The sequence below is a fragment of the Hypomesus transpacificus genome, chromosome 8 (genome assembly GCF_021917145.1).
Source record: "Hypomesus transpacificus isolate Combined female chromosome 8, fHypTra1, whole genome shotgun sequence".
Taxonomy (NCBI): domain Eukaryota; kingdom Metazoa; phylum Chordata; class Actinopteri; order Osmeriformes; family Osmeridae; genus Hypomesus; species Hypomesus transpacificus.
Window position 1 is genome coordinate 4,575,987 of NC_061067.1, and position 24,590 is coordinate 4,600,576.

The following is a 24,590-nucleotide window of genomic DNA, read 5'->3' on the forward strand; positions in this document are numbered from 1 at the left end:
TGCTGTACTATTTATTAATCCTGAGTAGTTGGATCAGAAACATGATTATTATGTGTGGAGTTATCCTATACAGTTTCATTTTATAACATTTTACACAATAACCTTAATTCTTCTCCTTATTTCCCCTGCTACAGATTAGTTATCTATCTGACACACTCTGTAATCAGAGAGATCAAATAGTTTATAGTTATGTAATTTGTCTTGGTGGATATGAAAAGATAGGTAAGGGAGCAGAATGAAACAAACACTATAGGGATACCTCTAGCTAACAAATGGCAAAGCAAGACAAGACATTTTAGAAGAATTTATATAACCGGTAGCTTGGGTTATGAAACATATCTCTGGTAGACTTTTTTAGGCAAAGGAATAATGAGTTTCGGAAGGCTATTATAACAGCAACATTAAATGCCAGTCACAACGGTTTTGCATTCAGATCATTGTAGGGGGAACTCCACAGAAGAGCAATATGCCTTTTGTGAACTGAAGTGCACCCTAAGAAAGGCAATACTTCTGTATTGTACTGTTGACGTGTACAGTACCCTGGAGTGAGTAATTGTGTGTAAATGACATTTCCTTGGCTGGGAGAGGAATTAATAGAGGGATGCATTTAACCAACTCTCTGGGATCAAGAAACAAATGAGTAATAAAACAAGTGACTCACAGAGAAAGAGAGAGACAGAGAGAGAGACAAGAGAAAGAGACAGGGAGAGAGGCTGGGAGTGAGGGTACAGAAGCCTGGCTGAGTCTGGCCATGCATCAGTTAGGACATTTTTTATATGCCTGGGTGCTTGTTAAGGGAAGAGATGACATGAACAACTCTTAACAGATTTTTTTTATGGTCCTTCCTTTTCATGCAGGTCCACTATATGGGCAGTTAAGACGTCTGTCAACCCTTCCCAGTAAAATAGTGAGGCATCCGTACAGTGATTACATTAGGTCTGTCACTATCCAAGTGATGAAAAAAGAACACAATTCTACCACTATATGTTGATTAATATACCCTGTCTACTAAAAATCCACACAAATCATGTAATGGATCTGAACGATCACTGATTTTTGATATATTTATGAATTTATTATTTTTCTATACAATGCCTCTGCATTTTGCTTTGTAACACACAGAAAATAGATGTCAAGAAATATTTGTAATTCAAGGCCACAGAAGCAAGGAAACATATCCCCACAAGCATACAGTATACGAAACAGAGTTGGTAACAGGATTGCAACAACAAAGTGAAAGCATATCTGCCAAGTCTACACACATTCAAAGACCACAACATCAAACAGGTTTTCCAAGCAGTCAAGGGTCTCAGTGTTGAGTTGAAAACAGGCCAGTCAGGCAGTGAAAAAAATGTTTTTGTTCACAAATATAATGACAGTTTCTGAACATCACCATATCCACCAAAATAATTATGCAAATATATAATCATGTTTGAAGAAAGCATTCGGTAAATGTACACTTAAAGGCAAACATTTCGCTCACATTTTGTGGCAAAAAATGTCTCTTTCAATAAACCGGAACTTCATTTCAGTAAACTTGATATTCATCCCTTGTGCGGTCTGGTGTCTGCAGAATAGTTTTAAGACAAAGGCCTGAAAGATCATCGAGTATCTGATTTAGAGCAACAGGAAATGGAAACTTATGCCATTTGCATTTCTTCCAGGCCTCAATGATGAAGATAAGACAGCTATAAAAACATAGGGTGAGCTTCGGTTATGACGTTTTGGAGATTACTGTGGGTAGCTGTGGGGGACGTGTTGCAATGGCTCAGACTGAAAATGTGTCAAGGCTGACAGTTAGCATAGCCTGATCCCTACTGAGCTCTTTCCTCTGATCTAGTTCAATACATGCTAAAGGGGGTTACAATAATATTCATTTCGCTGCTCCCCTTTGGGATGTGTGCCTTCGTGAATCATAAAGACTTTGAGAATTCCTTTTAGTCTAGGAAATTCCATCCGACATTATGCATTCAAGCTAATGGCTACATAGAGTGAACTTGACATGAGAGGCTTTACAAATAATTATGCACAGAATTTCTCACACAATCGAGGAAACTCCTTGCAAAAGTGCTAAGCCACCTGTCCTGTCATGTCTTATTTGAACTTCAAACACAACTCCTTGATGGTATGTTTGCCACACGACAGGTATACGTTTACAGTCTATGAAAATACAATCCACATCATTATCCATATATATTTATAGTCAAACAATGAAGCTCCACTTCTGCTATCTGCTAACAGATGTACACAAATAATCAACCTAGATACTGTAGTATTTTGAAAACCTTTTAAGAGATAACTGCTAGATGTTAAGACTTCAAAGATCTTACTCAGAGTGTTTTGAATGTCCTGGGGGCACTGAGTGTGGGTGACAGGGGAAAGGCATGTTTAACTATACATGTTTCCCCTTTCATATCCCCTCAACTCATTTTAATGTAAAACATCCTCACTTGCAAACGTTTGAGTGTAACACCTCACATACAATGTCATAGAATCCAAGGGGGAACAAAGGTGTGATAAAACTACCATTTCCTTCTGTCTTTATATCATTTTACTTTTGTGATTAAAACATTACATGTACCATTACATTGTCAGTCATCAGTGCAAAATACAACAAGAGATCACACCAAGATCAAAGATTGGCAGATACAAACATCTTCAACTTCCCTTCAGCTGAGCTGTAAGAGTTTATCGGGCAGAGTTTTGTTTTGTTAACTGACAAACCTGGAGTAGCCCAGCTGCTTCATTACAATCCCACACGTCTCTTCTATCAGCCTAATGTCCTTACCGGGCATATTCTGCCTCCATATGTCAATATTGGCTGGTGATATGTCCCCCTCATACATCAGGTTATACAAGTTTGTGGAGGTGGTGAACATGAGCTGATTGAGGGCCGAGGGCGAGACAGGAACCCCCAAGAAGGAGTGGATCCTCTCTGCCGTCTCCTGGGGGAAGTTGACCACGTCCTCAAACCTCACCTGGAGGTTGGACTCCCGAGACATGGACCCACTCACACGCAGAGCTGCACTGGTGTGGGCCAGCCACAGGTGGGCTAGTATCAGGACAGCGTTCTCTTCAGAGTGGGAGAGAAGCCTCCGGATCATCTTAAACTCCGGGGCTGAAGTCGGGCATCCTTCCCTGGAAGCATCCTCCTTGAACATCAAGGACAGGTGCTGCGGGATGTTCTTTAAGGAGTACAGGCTGGGTTTGCTGTTGTAAAGCATGAGATAGATCCATGCCCTGGGGTCCCGGACCAGATAGATGGTTCTCATGGCCGGGCCCACCACTTCCTGGATGAAGGGTAGTTTCAATGCCCAGCTGCCGCTCCGCATGTTGAGGACCACACGGGCGTTAGGGTACTCCGCGACGTGGCGTCTCATCTCCCTCACGTACTCCGCGTCCCGGTCTAGACTGGCCCTCAGCTTGCCTTTGAGCTCGGCGGCAGGCTCCCTCTTCCGGGCCCTCCTCCTGCGGTCCCTGGAGGGCCCGGCCCTTGAGGGAGGCTTCACCCGGCTGCTCTCCACCAGCTGGATGTTCTGGAGGTGGAGCTTGGTGTTGTGGACCAGAGAGTGCAGCCAGCCCTGGATGATCTTGAAGTGTCCACGCACCGCGTCCGACCTGGACCACTCGCAAGCGTCCACCAGGGAGTCGAACTCGAACTCCGTCTCTGGGATGTCCAGGTGCTCCGTGGGTATGCGTAGGTAAAGGAAGTCGGAAGTGTTGTGGAAAAGGTGCTTGAGGATGTCGGAGCCGGAGCCAGGCAGGGTTGTTATGACAACGGTAGGCAGGAGAAAACGATGTTGGTCATAAAGTCTGATTTGTTTGTTGACATCTGGGTTGGCGCTCGCTCCTTTCCACTTGACCCCGCAAAGGAGCTGGTCACAGCTGCTGGACACAAAGAGCAGCTCGGCGATCCATAACGTGAGCACGGACAGGAGGGCGTAGCGCATGAGTCTGCTGAAACACACGTAGAACTTCCTCTGCAGTGTCAGGAAACCTATCGCCACGCACAGTATTGCTCCCGCTATCACGTTGACTGTGAATCCAAAATCAAACAGCTGATTGTCAGTCGGGATTTGTTTGGGGACAAGCTCCGTTCCCAAGCCGAAGCGAACCATCTGATGTCTGTCCTCTACTTTGGCGTGACCCCCAAAGCCTAAATAACTTAAACGGGCGCCTATATCTTTATAGTTTGTCACAACGGACACAATCTTCTCTGTGTTGTTGATGATTAGAGAGAGTCTTACTCCATTTTTGCTGTTGTCTATAAATCTGCAGTTTGACACTTTGACGTGAGGTCCATGCATTATGTAGGCTACTCTGGCTACAAGTCCTCTGATAGGGAACGTGACGTTGACATACTGAGTCCACCTTTTCTTAAACTCAGCAGCCTGTTCTGCCTCCTGTATTCTAGTAACAGGGCTGCTCCCCTCCGTGTCAAACCAAAACATCTTATAATGGGCGTCCCACACGTCCATCAACACTCCGTTATACCTGTCCATGAACTTAAAGGGCACATACTTGAAGTCAATGTCCAAATTGTGAAAGAAGGCGCTGAGCGAGGTCACGGGTGAGTCGTCCCACTTCTCCACGTGGTCCAGCACCAGCAGCGTCTGGGAGTCGAGCAGCACCAGAGCTCGGTACACGCTCTTCAGTCTCATGGCAGGGGAGTAAGCAGGCGCCGCCTCCCCGCTCACAAACATGGTGTCTCTGTGTGAGGAGGCAGCAATCACCTCCCCCGCAGAGTCACCCACCCCGGCGTCGGTCCAGCGTAACCACTTTGCACACTCCCCCAGCTGCCCCTCCCAGGGAGAGTTACACTGGCTGGTGGGGGACGGGCTGAAAACCAGCACATTGTTCAGGTAGCTGTACTTAGGGCCGTACAACGCCTCGGACACAAACACCTGCCCGTTGGGAGCGAAGGTGAATGAGTTCTGGTCAGGGTGCTCGTGCCCGGGGTTGAAGCTGTTCCATCCGTCCACCCAGGAGTACGGCTTGGCGTGGACTATGTCATACACAGCTCGGCCACCAAGCTTTCCCGATTTAAAGGAGACAAAAGTGTTCCCCTGGCCATTAGGCAGTCCCGCCCCGTATGTCACCACCCCCCAGTTGGAGAAGATGTGCATCCCTGCATTGCCAAAGCCCTGAGGAGGCTGCGGGGCCAGGTGGGCGTTGTACCAGATGTACTCAGTGAAGAGGGTAGTCCAGCGCTGGGCCGACGACTGCCCCATGGGGCCATCCTTCGGCCGGTGCTTCCTGATCTGCTGGGCCAGCCAGTTGCCGGTTCCGTTCTTCAAAACAAATGTGTCCAGGAAGATGAGCTGGCTCTCAGGGCCATAAAACCAATTGTAGTTGGAGTCAGCGATGCCAACGGTTCTCTGGAAGCCGGGCAGCAAAGTGGCGTAGTAGAACCAGAAGTGTCCACGCAACCAGTTGTTTTGCATGTTATCGATGTTGAAATGGCGCTGGGCCAGAAACACATACTGCGTGATGGACTTGGCCGTGTAGCTCCCATAGGCAACCCCCTCGTCCAGGGAACCGTCCACGACGTGATTCAGCAGGAACATCGTCTTCTCCATATAGTTCACCGACACCTGTTTCCAAATCATCGACTCTGGGTCGTCGTGTGTGCCTATCACTAAAGCGCCCGTCATGATGGCTAATATGTTGGTGGTTTGGTGGTTTTGGAGGTACTGCTTTCCCCACCCTCTGTACTTAGAAAGCTCATACAGCTTCTCCGTCTCTGAGCGAATCTTCTTGAGGTAAACATTCCGTCGCTGCTCGTCCAGGAGTGAGTAGATGAAGTCATAGGCAGTGGCAAACCCTGTGAGAGAGTGAGCCATGGGCACCTCGTCATTCGGAGCGCTGGTCACCTTCCAGTCTGGGTAATCAGCCATCCTATCCATGAACTTGAGAAGGAACTGGAGGGCACCCGAGTCCTCAGGGGATAGCAGGCAATAGAGGGCAAGAGGCGGCAGGTTGTTCCCGTAAATCTCATTCCACTTGCTGGTAAACTCATCGTGTTTCATAGGTGGCATGTAGAGGGGTGTATTTGATAGCATGGTCAGGACTGCGCCCCTGATGACTTTGAAAATATGACCGTGTGTGGTGGTGGACCTTTGTCTCAGAAGCTGTACATCTGCTTGGCTGAAATAGAGGTTAGGATGAGAGTTTGTAGACTGGAGTTTCCGATGCTCCGGTGCCTTGCCCTGGGTGAGCTTGAGCTGCAGTAAGTCATCTGTGAAAATATGTTTTTCTGAACCGTTGAAAACTCCAGAGAATGCCGTTCCCACTGCCAACAGTGCCAGTAAAAACACTGAATACAGAATCACTTTGATAGTCATGGTAAAAGGCATTTTCAATGTCATTATTGTCTTCATTATCATCCCTTTTTTAAAGCTGCATGAAAAATACTTCCCCTTGGAAACAATAAGTTCAAGGTTTTTTTCAAAGCATTAAAAATATCTTGAGGAGACATATTTCGATCGTTTGACATATGTTTAAGCATAATATTCTAGTTTAGTGTCAATAAACAGTCCATCAAACCTTGCTGCTAGAAAATTAACATTTCATTACTATAAGAAATTTTGCAACAATAAAGTGTTCAAGTCAGCCGACCTTTCCATGTCCATTTGGAGTTGAAACGCAGCAGAAAAATAAAGTTGAGCAGTTGAGCACCTATATTGGCAACGCATCACATAAAACACGCCATGAAGCTGCAACCAAAACATTGTGTATGAGAGAAAAAGTAATCGTTGTATCTATCTATAAATCCAACAGGACATAAGGCTCTCCTCACTGTGGAGAGAAAGATTTAGTGAGAGTATGTAAAGACTGGCATATTCTCCTGCGCGCAGCAGCAAACTCGTATTGATCTCTCTCCCAAAACATTTCCTCCTGGACACACAGTCAGTCATCAGTCAGCCCCAGTCAGTGTCCGGTCCAATCACGGCCACCCAGAGGCTTCTTATTCTCCTTGGTCGGGCTGTTACATCCACAAACCACAGTAAACAACGCATATCCGCTGCTAGCATTGCGAGCTGTCTAGGTAGCCTACCACAGTCCGTATACTATCTCTGGTTGTAGCCGACTCTTCTCTTTCTCAGTCGATAATTTAGTCGTTTTCCATTTTAAGATAATTTTGTCTCCGTTAATAAACTTGCTTCATTAATCCGGTAGTATGTGTTGAAGAGTGATAGAAGTTGTAAAGGAAAAGTTCTCATCACTCTTTAGTATTCAAAGAATGAGACAGTGCCTTGTCCATTGCAAACATGGAATATATTCCCATTGAGGTTAGAAAGGCTATAAAAACGTTTACTTGTCTGATCCGTATATTCAGATGATTTGGGCTCCCGTTGTCTCTGGGTCACACATTGCATCACATAACTATTGCGGTTGAACATGTATCTTGCGGTCGGACGCGCTACTGATGTGCCCTCCCTGCTGTATTCCACAGTGTGATTGTTTTTTCCTGCTTTCAGTGGAAAATGTTCAGTTTACGACCTGTAGAGGGAGCCGTGTCTTCGGGAGCTTTTCTTTTATTTCCCTGTGCCACCAGTCCTCCACTCTCACTAAATTGTCATTGAACATTGCATTGAGAACTGCAACAACTGCCAGTTAATTCACTGTCAAGGAGTAACAGTCCATTGACCAATGCCATTTTTGTATCAACACTAACAATTGTGTAGACTATAATGCTTCCGTGTTTTGCTATAAGCATGTGTATTTCCCAGTTCAGACTCAGTTATCTTTGTATTTGAATAACCTTGGAGGAATGGGTACAATGGTACTGCCTTTTGTAGATTTGTAAAAGTATTTATCAGTGCAAAAGCAGTGTAACAGCTCGAGCTCCTTGGTGGCTTCACAGTAGAGAAGTGTCTAACTCTGCTGTTTCAGCCTCCTCATTCCCTGGCATGCACAAATTCTATAGGGATCCACCACAGATGTGAGGTGGATTCCAGATGAACAAATGCAGATGCACACAAACAGGAACCCCCCCCCCCCCCCCCCCCCCCCCCTCCCGACGTGATTTAAACATACATGCACTCATGTCCCAGCCTGCAGGTATCTCCCCAACAGAACACCATTTTGATTCCTGTCATCTCCATCCTTCATTCTTCAACCCTTCACTCCTCTTACCCAAAAATTAATTAGCAGAGATGAGCTGTCTAATGGAAAACAATATTTCATCCCGAAGGTTTTTTAATTTATTGTTTCAGTACCATTCCCTTTTGTTTCCCAAAACACAGCACGAACCTGCTGCAGGGAAAGATATGGCTTGGAAAAACAACTTCCAAAGGACACAATCAAATAATCAAATAATGTGTTTCAGACTCCTTGAATGGAACCGAGCATCTTAATTAACGTCGGGCAGCAGCAGATGAAATGATTGGACAGCAGGCAGTCGCCAAGGTAAACCCATATTATAATCACCATCCATGTCGCTGTTTGTGCCCGCAGCAGAACAGTGGGTATTGAGGGTTGTTGCTTGGCACTGGTTGCCTAGTGACGTTTGCTAAACATGTCAGATTAAAGTGGATGAACAATGCAGCAGCTCCTGTTTTCCAAAAATGTGTCAAACACAGACCCCTCTCAGCATGCTTGTGGACGAGCCAGGGATACCTGGGCTGTCCTCTTGTGTTCAGGATGTTTAAAGCATCAGAGAGCCTGGCCTGCTGGTTATGTATCAGGCTCTGGCCATACAAACTGAACAGGAGTGTGTGAATATATAGGCAGTCTGTGCCCTTATTAAAAATATGCCATGCTGGGAGCAAAAGGATGAGAGAGCAGGGCCAATGAAATGCACTCTCTTTTTCTCTCTCTCTCCCCACAGAGAATTTAAATTCCCTGGCCCAGAGACTGAGTAGCTCAGCAGGTGAACATGACGCTCAAGGGCCTCTGGGTAGAGCCGGGTTGAAAGGAAGCCCACAACTGTTTCAGTTTTGGTTTTCCGCACCTGACCATGAGGTCTGCCTGTCAATCACTGTGGTTGGAGAACTGCTCGCAGGGGCTGGTTTTTCCCTCCATAACCCATACAGCTGACTGTCATTAACTCTGATCATGAGGAGACTTGAATGAATTAATGTCTGAAGGTAGGATGCCAGGAAGGGACTGAGAAAGCAAAGAATATTGGAAAAATCCTCTAGGATATTATGGAACAGAATCTTCCCAAGAAGATCAAAATATGAAGATAATAGCTTTAGCAACATCAGTTTAAGCACAATGCCTATTTCCTGAGGTTTGACTTCTGGCATTCAAGGCTGAACTTCAGACCTCAATCATCTCGGTCAGTCATTAAAGAGCCTTTGCAGCCAGTCAAGAGGGGAAATGTTGATTTTTTCGACCTGGCTCTCAAAGGAGAGAGATGAGAGGATGATTGAGAACAGACACGTTTTAATAACAAAGTCAAGCCGTCTTCAGAGCCAGAGGAGAGGAGACTGATGTAGCTGCCTTTAATGTTGGAAAGGCACAGATGCGGGAATAAGCCAAGCTGTGATCATAAAACATTTACCACACATGCTGCGCAGATACCTGTTTGGCTCCTCCGAGGTGCTGCATGGTACAACCAGGCTCTTAAACCCAAACATTAATATTTCAAGATGCTAATTTCAGAGTCCCTGAGAGGGATTTCAGTTTTTTTTTGCATGTGGAGAATGGTGGTTTCAGGGTAAAAGCTTGGGGGTAGGGGGTCTGGGGGTAGAAAGGAGGTGATGGTGGGGGGCAAAGGAGAGAAGGCTGTTGTGCGAGGGAGTGGGGTGGGGGGGTCAGAAAAAATGGTATGCTCTTATCTTAGAGAGTGACAGAAAGTACTTGAAGATAGTGAAAACCATTGGCATTCAGACAGACACATGCAATTAGGTTCCACGGGGCTTAAAAACGACTCTCAGCATCAACACCATGGCCCGTCTAACACAGAGCCCGAGCGGATGGAACATATTCTACCTGAAACAACACACCGCTTCTGAAAACAATGACGTTGCTCTGCAGACGATGGCTTGCGACACCCAACACATACATGCACACAGCCCTCAGATGTCATTCCAGTGTGACGTACTGACATGTGATTTGTTCCCAAGAGTCCAAATTAAACAGCGTTGTGTGACTGATATTTTGCCGGGGCGGGGGTGGTGGGAGGAGATGTGATGGGATTTGGCTGGGAGCATGCACAGGAAGATTACCGCTCCACTTTTGTTGAGTTTGTATGGTGTTCTTTCTCCCTCTCTTCCCTGTGTGCACGCGTTCAGCGTTCAGAAACTGGGGTTTAATTTGACGCTGTCAGGAGCAGTCTCTTCGCTGTGCACGCTTCAAAGGAAGCCCAGGATTAGATGGGTTCTCAGAGGCGCACAATATTCAAATGAGTTAACTTCCACATCTTAATATGGATTATTTTCGTCTCTCATTGTAGGTGGCGGGAATGTGTGTGTGTGTGTGTGTGTGAGTGGGGGGTGGGGAGGAGGTTCTTTGTGTGTGTGTGTGTGTGTGTGTGTGAACACATTCTGGGAACCACATTCCATGTGGTATCTCTGTTGAGGTGTTACCTCAAGGAGCAGCTGGCTGAACTACTCACTCACACTTACTCAAAGATCTGATTGGAAGAAGGGCAGAAAGCATTTGTTATCCAGCATCATTGTCCCTTCCACTCTAGGCAACCTTGTGATGTAGGAGACCATTATAGAAATCCACTATCTGGTCCTAATTATAACCCTAGAAGTGAATTAAAATTCTTCCCAAGAAAAGTTCATTAGGAGTTCATGACAAAATGCCTCATTGATTTCCTGTTTCCTTGTAGCAAACATATGGGTCCTCTCCAAAGCTCCAATGGTAGGGCTGACCACGGTAATGTTATATGCTCCCCTAGAAATTCCCTGCAGGTCTCTCTAAAGAGAACATTAATGCATAACCATACCGCAGTTTGTCTGCCTTGGCGTTGGGCTTACCATATTCTTCACATCTCTTACTGGTCCGCAGGCAATCCTCGAATCAGTAGTTAGCTGCACATCAAGTCAAATCCATAATGCACCAGTTTTTATGTATTATATAGATTGTAAAGGAAGGATTTTACTTTTCTTGCCAAGTGAACAGCTTTCAAATAATTATGTTTTCAGCTTCCTTCGTCAAAACCAGGATCAAGGGTTAGACCATGTTTCTGGTTTTGCAGGAAGAAGGATGGCACCTGGGCCACCAGAGGCATGGCCAGAGGCATGACACAAGATGCAGGGTCTGGGAATTCTAAAACAGACAGTGTTGGAAGAGTTGGCAGCCGTATGTGCCGTTGCAATGCTGTCTGGTCTGAGTGTTGGTTTCACCCTAAAACCACCAGACTGGGCATTTGTGTGGGCCTTCTTTGAAAACAAGACATTAGAGATGGTGGAAAACTTGGCTCTGTAACTGAACACTGTTGGTGTTAAAAAAAGTGGCAGAGTTGGTGTAGCAACAATATGGACAGTGTAACAGACAATAAGGCGTGAAAGAGTTGTCCCGGTATCAGGGATGAAATTATTCATACGTCAATACATGTGTCAAGATTGTGCCGGACACAAGTCAACATGTCACATATTCTTTAGTCAACACAGTTATTTTTGACAGCTGATACTGTCTATCTAGAATGTGGATGGCACTTTTAAGAAGTATTTATCTTAAAAATGAGTTTGACCTGTGTCGAATATTCATGTTTCCCCTGGGTTTAGTATGCAACAGCTGAAAGACTTTGCAGCTTAGGACCCAGGAGATGTACATCACAATTAACATTTAATGAACCATGAATTATTCAAACTCTTTATGAATGTCACTGTCTTCATCAAAAGTTAGACTCCAATTCTACCGGTTGTCCAGATTCACACTGTGATAATGAAATTACATGTGATTATTTTGTTTTGATATGTACATATCAAATAAAACAATTATTTCACCACAGCAGCTGCATTTACATTTGCTTACTTTGATGAATTCAAAATGACTTGTTTTCGCGCAATAGGGGGAGCGGGACCGATAAGGGAAGGTGGATTCCCTGTAAAGATGGGAATGCTGCCCACTGAGAGCGCCGAGATTAAAACACACTTTGATAAAAAATTGAATTATGAACACAAACTGGTCCTTGTTGAAGGATTCCTCACAAGAAAAGAACCGCCTTCCTGATCCTTTCAAGTAAATCCCCTGATATTTCCTGATGTGATTTTTAATTAATTCCAAAGTTTCTCATTCCAAAAATAATAATAAATAAAAAAACAGGTAACTTTTCTGTCTGAAGGGAACCTCATCCATTTGGGGTTTGGCCTGACTTTGAAGGGCATCTTCTAATTCAATCGTAAAGCACCGTGGAATCAATTGGAATTTCTCTGTGGTACTCCAACACCTGGGAAAATGTTTCTGTCATTGTGCTCCAAGTTCAAAGCAGGAGGCTAAATGAACTGTAAAGAAGCCGTTTTAGCTGCTAACTTTATAGTCACCAGAAGGGAATAAATTTCCTTGAAAAAACATTAAAAGCTTTTAGAGCTAAGATAGTGACCAACACTTATAACTGTCCAGAGGAAGTTGTGAAGATGAAACCATTCTATTTTGGCGTATCTTTTTTGTTTTGTAAAAACTTTCCCTGGTTACAGTCACTGTATTGAAGGCTGAGGAGCATATGTTTGTGTATGAGAGAGTGGGTGTCCGTATTCCCTCACTTGGCTATTTCTTACCCCCTCTTTTGTTTTATCAACAATCATAAGTGTTCATTAGAGCGTAATAGTACCAGGGATTCAAACACTCATCTGTATCCGCAATATTTAAATAGAAAGTGACAGACCTCTTTAGTCATTCTCTGCATCAGAAGGCACAGCAGTCCTCTGAAATGCACCCCAGTAATCAAACCCACTCTCGCCTCATTCAAGCTGTCAATGTTGTTGTTCGGCTAATGACAGCAAAGGGACAGCTAGCCTTTTTATGTTAAGTTCCTAGAGCAGAGGCAGCCGATTGCAAAGAAATGGCTGGAATCAACGCCCTGGTCACAACATCACTCAACCCCTGAGGGAGACAGCCTTCACAAGGGACCCATGGCATGCTGGGATTGATTAGCTCCAGGCTCCTCTCTTGATTGGCAGGCTGTGTCCTGTTGAGCTCATCGGGGGTGTTCGTATAGGCAGGGGGTTGGGGGGTTCACACCCATGGTAATTGAGTTCCCCGGAGTGTCATCGAAGAGTGGCGCGCTCTGCAGCTTAAATCAACTTGAGGATCTGGAGGAAAAGACCACACAACTCCTTCCTCTTCTTCTCTTCTGTATGTATGTATATATACTGTATATATCCAATCTGCAGTCAGTTAAGTTCTCATGCACCCACTCCCTTTCATCTTCTGTCCTTGAGCTCTCTGCCTGCTATCCCGGATCCCCTGGAGGGTCTGTTCAGCCCCAGCTGCCCCACTGTGACACCCAGGACGCATCCCCACGTCCAGTCTGCCCACTGAACACACCAGAACACACTCCAGGCATGTGTTCATGCATGTAGCATTAAGTATTTGGTGAAGACAACCTATCTGTTGATGGGTGGTCTTTCAAACTGAAAATGAACTTTAAGAAATGGGCCCAGCATTACTGGGATGTACATACTGCACAACACTAGCATTTTCTTTGTGTTGTACAGTGCAAGACAGACAACAGAGATTTCTATGTGATGGGAGATTCGACATGACAAATAATGTTGACCGGTCATGATAACCTTGAGTAAAATCAATCTCTACAGTCTCTTAGTCCTGCAGTCACATCCATGCCTTGCAGCAATATAGATGTTAAATTCAGATCAGTGCTTCATTTTTTTTTCAAATAATGTTTGTTATAACATTGTTTGAAACCGTCCAATTATAGTTCCTCTGTTAACTCTGTCTGGTGCAGAGGATAGGGCACTATATCTGTTTGACTGATATGTCCTTCTGGCCTTTCTCCTGCTCATCTGACTGATCAAGTCCCCTTAGATCGGATCAGTCCTGTCCTCTGGGGGAGTCTACCAAAGACCCTGTTAGCGTATGAACTGTGCGTGATGATGCTCTTATCCATAGTGTGGAGTGTGCTTACCTAACACAGATAAGCACACACGCATGACTTCTTAACCCCATCAAATCCTACCATCACCAATTGCAATGACACACACAGACAGACATAAGCACATGATCACGCTCTCTTGAAGATATCTGGATTAATGACACCTCTCAGTCTGAGGGTTACCGAGGTAAATTCATCATGGTTACGTTTACTTCTTTTGAGTAAAATCAGAGGTAGAAAGATTATAATGAAAAAGTAATGCACGTTTCTCCTCTCCTAATTCCACTTTGGGAGATGAATCACAACATGGGTGAGCATGTGGATGGTGGAAAAACAGAAGAGACCCATTTATCTTAATCAGGACTAATACTGCCAGGGGAGGGTGTGGGTTATGTGGGTGGGTGGGGAGGTGGAGGGGGGGAGGGGAGGAGGGGGGGAGGGGAGGAGGGGGGGAGGCAGCCATCTATCAAGTCACTCCCCAAGGTTGTTGGGAAAAAAATGCCTTAAATCAATCCGGAGAATTACATAACTTTACCTCTGAGTTATAGATGATTTAAGGGAATCTGGAAGTTCTTTACACTGAGGGTTTTATGGACTGTCAGTTTTAATATGGAACACGAGACCACTGTTCTGCTGTGAGTTTCTGTACAGCCTGCAATAAATAGTTTAACGTTCATGCATTATTTAGACGTAAACCGACAGCTCAGTTTTATTTCTTGTGTATTGTCCGTACAATATATACTTTTGAAATATAGTCTCAGAACTGTCTTGATCAATGTTGTTTTTTGATTTCACATTGTGGTGATAAGACTTTCTTGCCAAAGGATTCAGCTTCTGAAGTTTCAAGAAAAAACTATAGGGTCTCAGTACTTTGATATAATCAATTATCCTTTATTTGAATGTTTTTTTTTAAAATCTCGTTGGCTTATAAAACAAATACCTCTAGAGATAGTGAACATGGCAGAATCAGACATGCACCGCAATCACATCATGCTGTCATGCTAAAATATAATAAAGAGTCTATGTAAATATTAAACTGTTGTCTGAGCTTCTAACACAGACAAGGGGCCTTGATAAGCCACCCCTGGCCACACACTATGAAGCTCTCTGCCCAAAATGAACCATTTCAGAACGTACAGACATGCTGTGCTTTATGATTCCAGTTCATTTCTGGAATCCCTGTTGCTTCAAAATGTAATAAACGGCCCCCTGCAGACGAGCGGTTCCACTGTGCTGCTTGGGGCATTTGTCTCACTCTCCTCCTTCTAGTCTTCCAGCAGCAATTGTTCAAGAAAAGTCATCTTGCAGGTAGATATTTCATGATTACACTTGTCATTCAGAGAAAACACCTGGTGCACAAAGACACAAGACAACCCGATTTTAATCATCGGAAGAAAAATCTATACTGTCAAGCTGCAAATGGTTATGGATATGCATCAGCAAAGTTATCAGGTCTGTTGAAGCTTCTCATAAGTGTTGCAAGATTTCCCCAAAGGGACGGGAAAACAAATCAACCACTGCATTTCCCATCATCGGTTCTGGGAACGCAGAGCTTGAACGGATGGGATGTGTCAACCCCGGGATGCTTCAGCGTACTGGAAAACGTACTGTGCACGTGTGTCTGTGTGTGCGAGTATGTGTGTGCGAGTGTGTGTGCTTGTGCATGTGTGTCTGTGTGTGCGAGTGTGTGTGCATGTGTGTGTGTGTACGAGTGTGTGTGCGTGTGCTTGTGTGTCTGTGTGTGTGAGTGTGTGTGTGTGCGTGTGCATGTGTGTCTGTGTGTGCGAGTGTGTACCCATGGTTGGAGGTGTAAGCTTGGAGGCCAGTCAGTCACTGAGACAGCCTCGACAAAACGAGAGATCAAGCGTGCGTTGGTCACAGTGCAAGAGCTCAGCCGGGCCCAGCCAGCCAGCAAGGTGCCTCGCTCTCCAGAGCAACTCATCCCTCGTCACAATCAATCCACAACAGAGCCACCCGCACGCACACACACACACACACCCTGTAATCCTATTTGTTCAAATAAATAATGAAATAGCAGCCGCCCCACATGGCGGGGCCCACAGGGGGAGGTAATTGCCGCGTTTCAGGCTGGATCAGATGGGCTCAGTGGGAGGCTGGCTTCACTCCACTGTGACCTTGTGAGTGTTTGTCATTTTCCACCAGCTTAGGGGATATGCAGAGGGAAGGGCCCCTTCGGTAGGGGCGCAGACGTCCCGGCGGCCCAGGGACGGGGCCAGTGCTGCGGCAGCCAGCGGCCTGGTGTGATGGAGTCTTGTAAACCACTGGAAGGACAGCTTAGGAGAGGAGGAGCGGGTCACATGACGGCCGTCGGAGGGATGCCGGTACCCAGTGAGACCGTCGAGCACAGCCTTGTTGAATCAGTTTGAGCTGGATGTTGAGATGCTTCACTGCACCAGGGGGACGCAGAGAGGATAACAAGCTGGAACATCAGGTTTGTAATGTTCTCTTTGGCCTCTGTGCGAACCCGGACGGTTCCAGACTGTTTAGACGGGATGCTTCTGAAATGCAACCCTCCACCAAGTCAAGCATCCATGTACAAAACCATGTCACTGCCACATCCAATGTTTTACTCTAGGGCTTTAAATGTAATATTGACTGTGCTTCCACTGTCCATGACACATGCTTTTAATCTAAGGTGCACTTACTACACATACAAAACATTCCATTATTCTGAGTATTTGTTGAAATACCCCAGTCCATTAGGGTTATTGGGTCATCCTCAGGTTACCGTGGTAACAGCTGACACTCCAGGCAGGCGAGTGATGGAGCCAACTGCTAAGGCTTTTCCAACTGAGGGAAACGGCCAGTCATTCTGTGTTAAGTTATTGCCTGCCGGCGACAGGGAGGTGTGATTGCGGTGGTTCCTTATGGTGCCACCTCTCTGCATTGTTGCAGCATTACAGAGTCAGGGAAGGGTCAGGCTGAGAGACTGTCAACAAAGAAATACACGTTATTGGCTTCCCATTAGCTCCCAACATCCCTCATAAAAGGGTTCAGTCAGAGTGTCTCTGTGGGACCAGGAGTGGCGTCCTCCCGGGAGAGTGCTGTCACCCCGGCGGACAGGGATAAACAGACTCTCTCAACAGGCTGGGTGCCAGAGCAGATGGAGGACCCAGACAACAAAATGCACAAGGATGTACACTGCTGCTTTGCTTTGTGTTGTTCCGTGTTGATGTTCTGGGTGCAGTCAAACAACTGTTCAGAAGGGAAAGTGGGATATGAATCTGTCTATGAAACCGTTCATCTACCCTGCCGTTCAAACATGCAGTGATCTACCTAGTTCTACCTAACATCCATCCACCCCCTTCTGAAATCTACATTTGACTATTCAAAATAGGGAACTATGCTATAGTACAACAATGCAGTGTGTTGCTGTTCGAGTTAAGCACATCAGCAATCCATTTTACCTGGCTCAGTCTGGCACTTAATGATTATGTCGCAAACAATCTACCCAGCACGACCAACCGTGGAAGGCCGATTACCACGCACTGTGTTCCGCAATCACCCGTTTCACGCTAGCTAGATGCAGGAGGCAAGTTTAATTCCGGATTAGTAGCGGGATTGAGGATTTGCCTCCCACAGTTCAGTCCATTGCGGTGTGGCTCATTAATCAAATTAATTAGCATGTCAACAGCGTGCAGTCTTGTGTCATAACATTCTCGTTTTCGCAGCTCCAGGAAGTGGAGTACAGAGCCAGGTGCAGCCTTGACCACCCAGACTGAATGAGATGAGAGGGTCTTCCATCATCATTAAACGCCACAACATTAAGAGAAAAGCACATCAGCAAGCTTATGCTGTCCTGGAGAAATAGGGTCAACGTGGGGAAAAAAGTTTCTGCGCAGGCTTAAATCCGTCAGTGTGAAAGCAATGTTTTTTAATGAAATACTTTTTAAACGATTGGTTGTTGTGTTGCTTTGGCCAGGGGCTACACACAAAGAATAATAAAACATATTCTGTTGCAACGATTGCACCCTCATGTTTCCAATCATTCCTCTTTTCTATCACTCACAAGGGTCAGAAGCACCTACTCAGGTTAAGAGAGAGACACGGTTTTGATGTCAAATATTGGAGCAATTCAACCATGTTCCATAAGGCCCCCTCATTGAGTCGTTGACTTGGAAAATCAATACAAAATGGTGGTGTTTTTTGGGAGGTTGTGTGACAAGCTAGACCTGGCCCTACAATCTCTTAGATCAGAGCCTTTTTTTCAATCCCTAAAGGTTAAAACCTGTAATCTTTGATTCATCGCTGCCTCTCCCCTCTCATTCCCAGACAAAGGCTGGCCTTCTAGGGCCATTAATCATTCATGGTTTCACCGGCCTCAACAGACCACTCCAAGGCCCCAACATCATGAGCTGGGGGCCACAGACACAGCAATACCAAACTACTGAGCAGAATGCTGCTGCTCTATCGATCTGACCACCAAGGACCTAATGTGACCTGTCACATCAAAGTGGTGTTGTGTTTGTATAACTTTATAACCCCCACCCTCGAACTCAATCAGCGCCTTAGATGCTATCTGACTTCACTGGAAGCGCCAAAGGGCCAGCATGTTGGCGGACTAAAAAGGTTCCTCAAACCAGTAACAAGGAAAGTCACAACAGAGAGCTCAGAGGAGGTGATTAAGATGTTTGGCTTTTAAAGGTCTAAAGTTAAAAAAAGAAAGAAGAGTGCTGTGGACTGTAAACCCCTTTTCCCCTGCAGCAGAGTTTTCTGGAGGATAAATAAAGACATAACTCCTTTCAGGTTAGATCAAATCCTTTTTGGTTCCAAACAGACCTTTGCTACAATATAAAACCCTATAAAGAATGTCCCATCGAACCATAAAGAGTTGTTTATTACAAAGGTTCTGTTCAAGCGACCAATTGCACCTACTTCTATTTTATTTTTTTAAGTCGGACCGTGTGACCATACTTAACCAAGAGTGAAAACATCAGATGGGTTTCAGATCAGAGTGATAGTAGGGGCATGGCCAGGTTTTTGCTGTCACAGCTTGTCTTGATACTTGTACTGGCCAAACCCGCACTTACCACATGGGCCAGGAAATTATGCGTAGGGTTTATGTAGTCATTTTTTGCAGAAGGAGGAGTTCATGGATGAGTAGCTTACAAAGATCTTAGGGACAGAGGTAGGCTGAATGTGCAGACAAGTGTGAACTTTGCCAGGCAACAGATAAGCATCCATCTCTCAGGCAGCCAGCGCGTATTGACTCGGTTCACAAAGCAGAGTATCTGTCTTCAGACCAGTCATGCTAACCAGACAGGATGCTAACCAGACAGGATGCTAACCAGTATCTGTTGGCAATGGCTGAAGGTGTTTTTAACACTTTGAGCTCTGTTTGGCAAACTGAGTAAAACCCAGAAGGACCAGCACTAGGTGTTGTGTAACCGTGAACTATCACGTATACAGGTACAGCTGTGCTTTTGACTCCATGTGAGTGTGTGCCCCCATGTCAATACTCCCCACAAGCCAGTTTGTCACGCCACAGAAACACAGCAAACAGCGTTCCCTCTGCAACCCCACGTTCCTCCTTTCTCTCGTCTATCGAGCTAAAGAGAGAGAGAGAGAGAGGCAGTCCTCAGGGAGCCATCCTCATTTCAATATTTATTGAAACGTTATCAAAACCACTCAGAGCGACGCGTGGCAATCAATGCTGTTTAGACTCCTCGCTGCGGAGCACGGGGGCCTCTCGGCTCGCAGAGCCATTGTTTGTGTTCCCGCCATTCAGCCTTACCCTTCTGAAGAGATGATGGCGGAGTCGCACCGCTGTAATTCCAACCCTGGTGGAGTGCTGGTGTTTAAATTGCACACTGGCTGAGTACAATGCGCTTTAATTGGCAGAGCGGATCACTTTCACATGAGAAGGGGAGAGTGGGAGTGAGAGGAGAGGGAACAGTATGTAGCACAGAAGGCCCATGCCACAGGAAGTCTTTTTACTTTTCCAGCTTCACTCGCATTTGACAGCTCCTCCCATTTCCTGCTGGAATCTATCAGTGTCTGACAGCTGGTATAAAGAAAGAAAACCTCTTAATAGGATCATTGTTCCCATGTTATTATAAAATAATATTTATAATGGAGATCAGTGATGGGTCTAACTGGACGAGAACAACCACAAAGGTCATGCCACAAGTAATGAATCATGAATGGAACTGAACAGTCCATCCGGCCACAATAGTTTCCGTGGGAACAAGAGCACTCTCTTTCCTTCTTGTTGCATTGCCAGTGGTGAGTTTAAAAGTGGGAAACTTTCACAGAGGGACCAGTCCAGTACAAATTGTTCTAAGTGACCAGCACGTCCTGGTGTCTGTGTGTTGTCTGTGAAAGGGCAGCGAGGGAGAACGGATTTGACTTTTGGGATAAGTGGTCTTGAGCTGTAGTGGATGAAAGAATCATGAGAGGTGTGGCAAGCCACATGCAGCAGGAGAGAGGAACAACATGTACCATCAGAAGAACGCCACCTCTTTTCCCTCGAAAATGGATTAATAGTTTGCAGTTGCTAAAAATCCAATGCGATGAATTTAATCTGCAGTAGTGCCTGCATGTGAATCTTTCGTTTGATCCCTTATTGCCTGGGCAGATAGCCAGTTCTTTGGGCATATCTCACAGTCAGAGCCTGTGTAGCTTGTAGGGAATCAACTTCATTCAGAGCTCCAGTATGGGGCGGAGGGCTACTCCAGTGCTGCAGTGCTGCCGGACTGCCCCGGGCCAGACTGCCCCAGGCCGTTCTGTGGTCTGGATTAGTGCTGCTGATCTCCACATGGCGTGGTGTGGTGTGGACTTCATTCTGTCTGCCCAGAAACTCTCTGTGCACTGTTGTGTTTTGAAGGAGGAGAAAAGATCTCTTCTGTCTTCTGCTCTCGTCACCCCACCCCATTGCAGTTCAGGGAAAGGTTGAAGAAACACACTCAGCTAATAGAAGTGCTGGAAAAAAAGAACCCTCCCAACTGCTAACAGTTTACCAATTATGATACTCCCCAAGCACTGGATGTCTAGGATAGAGTGTTGGATTTCATTGACATCATAATGCACCTGTGAGAAATATGGGCAGAATCCCTAAAGACAGAGAGCCTCATATTGCAGAGGTCACACCTGGTAGATCAAGGCCTCCTGAAGGAGTGTTTTAGTGAGACAGCTGACGTATGTACCGACCCAGGGTCCCACCGGACTCTGAGCAGATGGCTCAACTTCTCCATGTCAGCACTCCCCCCTTAGAACCCACCCCCCCACCCCCGCCCCCCTCACCCTTCTCCCTGGCAACCTGCAAAAGACAATGATGTAGACATGAGAGACAGTTTTAAACTCAAAATTAAATTAAATTCATGTTGTGCTTTTGGTGTCAGCAACCAGCAATAAATAAGCTAAGGGAAAAAAAACTATTTGAATGGCAAAAAAAAGAAGAAAAAAACATTCTTTGGAATCTTTGTACACTGTGGGAGTTGTTGAAATTACAAATACATGAGCAGGATATTGCCTTGTTGTTGAGGAACGTGCTTTGTTTCTTTTTTTTCCACCGAAGATGAATGTTTCGATTAACTGACGCTCCTCTAATGCCCCATCTTCAAATGCTTGTGTTTAAGGTTTGGAATGAAGTTTTTATTTGACTTCAGTTAGACTAAATGTGTTTGGCCGACCAAACCGCATGAATGATGGTGTTTTAACACACCCCAACTTACAAAATGTAGCCGGCCAAGGCGACAGCCTGTAGAGGGTTGTAAGAGGGCTTCTTCTCCTCTGCATCATCGATTGCCTTCTCCCTTGTGATGGACCATCTAATCCCATCCCGTCTCCTTGTGTTCTGCGCGACGCTGTCCAGCCACCGTCTACATCCATCACACACAGACAACGCATTGTGAGGAAGAGAAACAACTGTTTATCGTTGTTCAGCTTAGCTTTGCTATCCTGATGGAGAACATTGATTTGTAAAGTAATCCCAGAACGCCAGCCGCCTTGCCACACTCACTTTTCTTTTCTTGGTGACATCACTTCATGGATCTTAGGCCAGACATCAAGTGTAATTATTGAGATGGGGTTTTCGACTGTCAGCATGATAAACGACCGTTTGACTTTCTTCCTCTCCGGCCCATCACCGGGCCTTGCGGACTACCTGTCGGCGAGGTGTTCTATTTCCTTAGCTCAGCACCACAGATGCCGACACATATCGATAACTCCTCCATCACCCGTACAGAAAATCTTTCAATAATAACATACAATGATTTCTAAACAAAAATGCACTCTGCAGCAAAATTGTTTGGACACAACGAAAAAAGACAAGGCTTGTTTGTTTTCCTTGGACCGTTTAACCGCAGCTGTCATCAAACTTACTTAAAAAATGCTGCATTCCTGCTCTTCCTATCTATTGATTAAAATCTACTTTTGTATTCTTGGCCAAATCATTATTCTTCTGACTATCGGTGTGTACTAAACCTGGTGAGGGACCAGATGCTCCCGGCTTGTATCCCAGGGTACCTGTGAGTCGATTATTGCAGCTTCCAGCCCCCGATGACCTTCGCTCTTAAACGGGAGAACTAATCAATTGTGTATCCAAACTTTGTTTTTGTATTTGTTCACTGAATAGATCCACAATAACAATGATGGAGGTAAACACAGCAGGAGTGTGTTACAGTGTTAAATATTTGTGCCCCTGAAATAGGTGGCTCAGAAATAAACACCTTAAACAGACAAGCTTTTTTCCGTGTCCTGAAAATGGATGGAGATGTTCAGTATGATTGTACTGTGTTCATACACAACAGGAATATCCTTGTTTGCATGTAGAGTTAGCATGTGTCTGGCACGCTACTGTATTATTCTTAGTTTCCTTTTGATGTCTTTGAAGTTGCTAAAACAAGAAAGGGTCTGAAGACTGTGTTGCAGAGGAAATACATCCCTCTTCATCAAGCAGGTCTGTCTCCACAGCTAAGCATTCATTCAGCTTTACACCTCTGTTTATCTCAACCGAGGATGATAGAGGTCAGTCAGTGGCTCGGCAACCACCACAGCAGAATGAGTTGCGGTCACACACACACACACACCTCCTCCCCTGCCAGCCACACACATACTTCACACACAGACCACAAACACACTTTCGCACAAACACTATCACACACACAAAGATAGACCACACACACAGACCATTTTTTTTGGTATTACCTCCACGTCTCTATGGACTGTTCTCCCCTGTCCCTGCATGGCAGCCCTTGCTTCCAGATCAATTATTCCCACAAAAATAAGTATGTGGAGGCCATGAAATATTTACGATGTGGAGCCAGAGTGGGGGCTGCTAGCTTCCCCTGTGCAATGGTGTTGTATCTCTTTTATTTTTCATGATGATGGAGGGAGGGAGGCGGAGAGGGGGAGGCCCCGGAGTCGTTCAGGGGCCGTTTCCGAGGAGATAATTCAAGCGGCGACGGTTCAGACCGCCCGGAGAACAGCCCGTCCATCCCTGGCTGCTCCCTGGAGACCCCTCCCTCAATCCCACTTCCAGCCCATTCTCACAGTCCTGGCTGCCACTTAATGGGGCTGCAGTGTCAACTGGCTGCAGAGATGAGTGAGGGGGTGGGGTGGATGGGGGGGAGGGAGGAAGGATGGGGGGGGGGGGCAGAGAGCCTTTCGCTCTCTCTATCTTATTTGTTTTCCTCTCATGCCATTCGACATTATGGGTGTTTACTTTTGCTTTCATCATGTGCTGCTGTTTGACGACGAGGGGCTGGGGCAACACTGTATCTGGCTGACTGAAATGTCTCTCACATGAAGACCTGACGCTCCCCATCCAAACATGACACTGGGTGTAGTCTCATGATGAAGGGATGGACTGTTTGTATAGTACTGAATGAAATGAAATGCAAAGAGCACTTTTTGTATTTCATTGGTCTGGTGCAAGTACGTGTGTGCATGTTTGAGATTCAGCATCATCTTGTACTGCTTCTAAGGTCAAGTTGACTGTGACACGGCATCTGCAGGTGACTGTTTCCCTAGCTGTCATGTCGGCTCAATCTTACACCTTTTCCTTCTCTACACTTCACCCCATACTTACATGTAACAAGCACTTTGGCTGTTACTTGGAGAGAGAGAGAGAGAGAGAGAGAGAGAGAGAGAGAGAGAGAGAGAGAGAGAGAGAGAGAGAGAGAGAGAGAGAGAGAGAGAGAGAGAGAGAAGAGAGAGAGAGAGAGAGAGAGAGAGAGAGAGAGAGAGAGAGGGGGGGGGAGTGCCTGGGTTGATATGTGTGCAGTTGCTGTGAAAGTTTGTATGTTTGAATGTGCCTAGTGTGTCTAAAGGTGTGTATGTGTGTTAGAAAATGGAGAACAGATATTGCCTTGAAGGGAGCCTCGGAGCTCAGACTGAACATCGCTTTGTCCCCCGATCAAACTTCCCATTCGTCATTCTCCAAATGGATGTGCAGGGCAAGGCTCTCACTCATTAATCCAAGGGAACGCCTGCTTATTTTCAATACCACGCTTCACTGCTCTGCTGAAACACATCCGCTCCAGCGAGACTCAATAACGATACCACATCTCAGCCTGTCTGCACATCAAGGAAATATGGAGTGGCCTCCCCACAT

At 45.7% G+C, this 24,590-nt stretch overlaps 1 protein-coding gene across 1 annotated transcript; it reads right to left on the minus strand.

Moving 5' to 3' along the window:
- Positions 1–1,019: 1,019 nt before the first annotated feature.
- Positions 1,020–7,450, minus strand: LOC124470418 (dermatan-sulfate epimerase-like protein). Its single transcript, XM_047024286.1, has one exon. It carries the CDS (start codon positions 6,384–6,386, stop codon positions 2,712–2,714), a length of 3,675 nt encoding a protein of 1,224 aa, XP_046880242.1. The 5' UTR covers positions 6,387–7,450; the 3' UTR covers positions 1,020–2,711.
- Between the last annotated feature and the right edge of the window lie 17,140 nt (positions 7,451–24,590).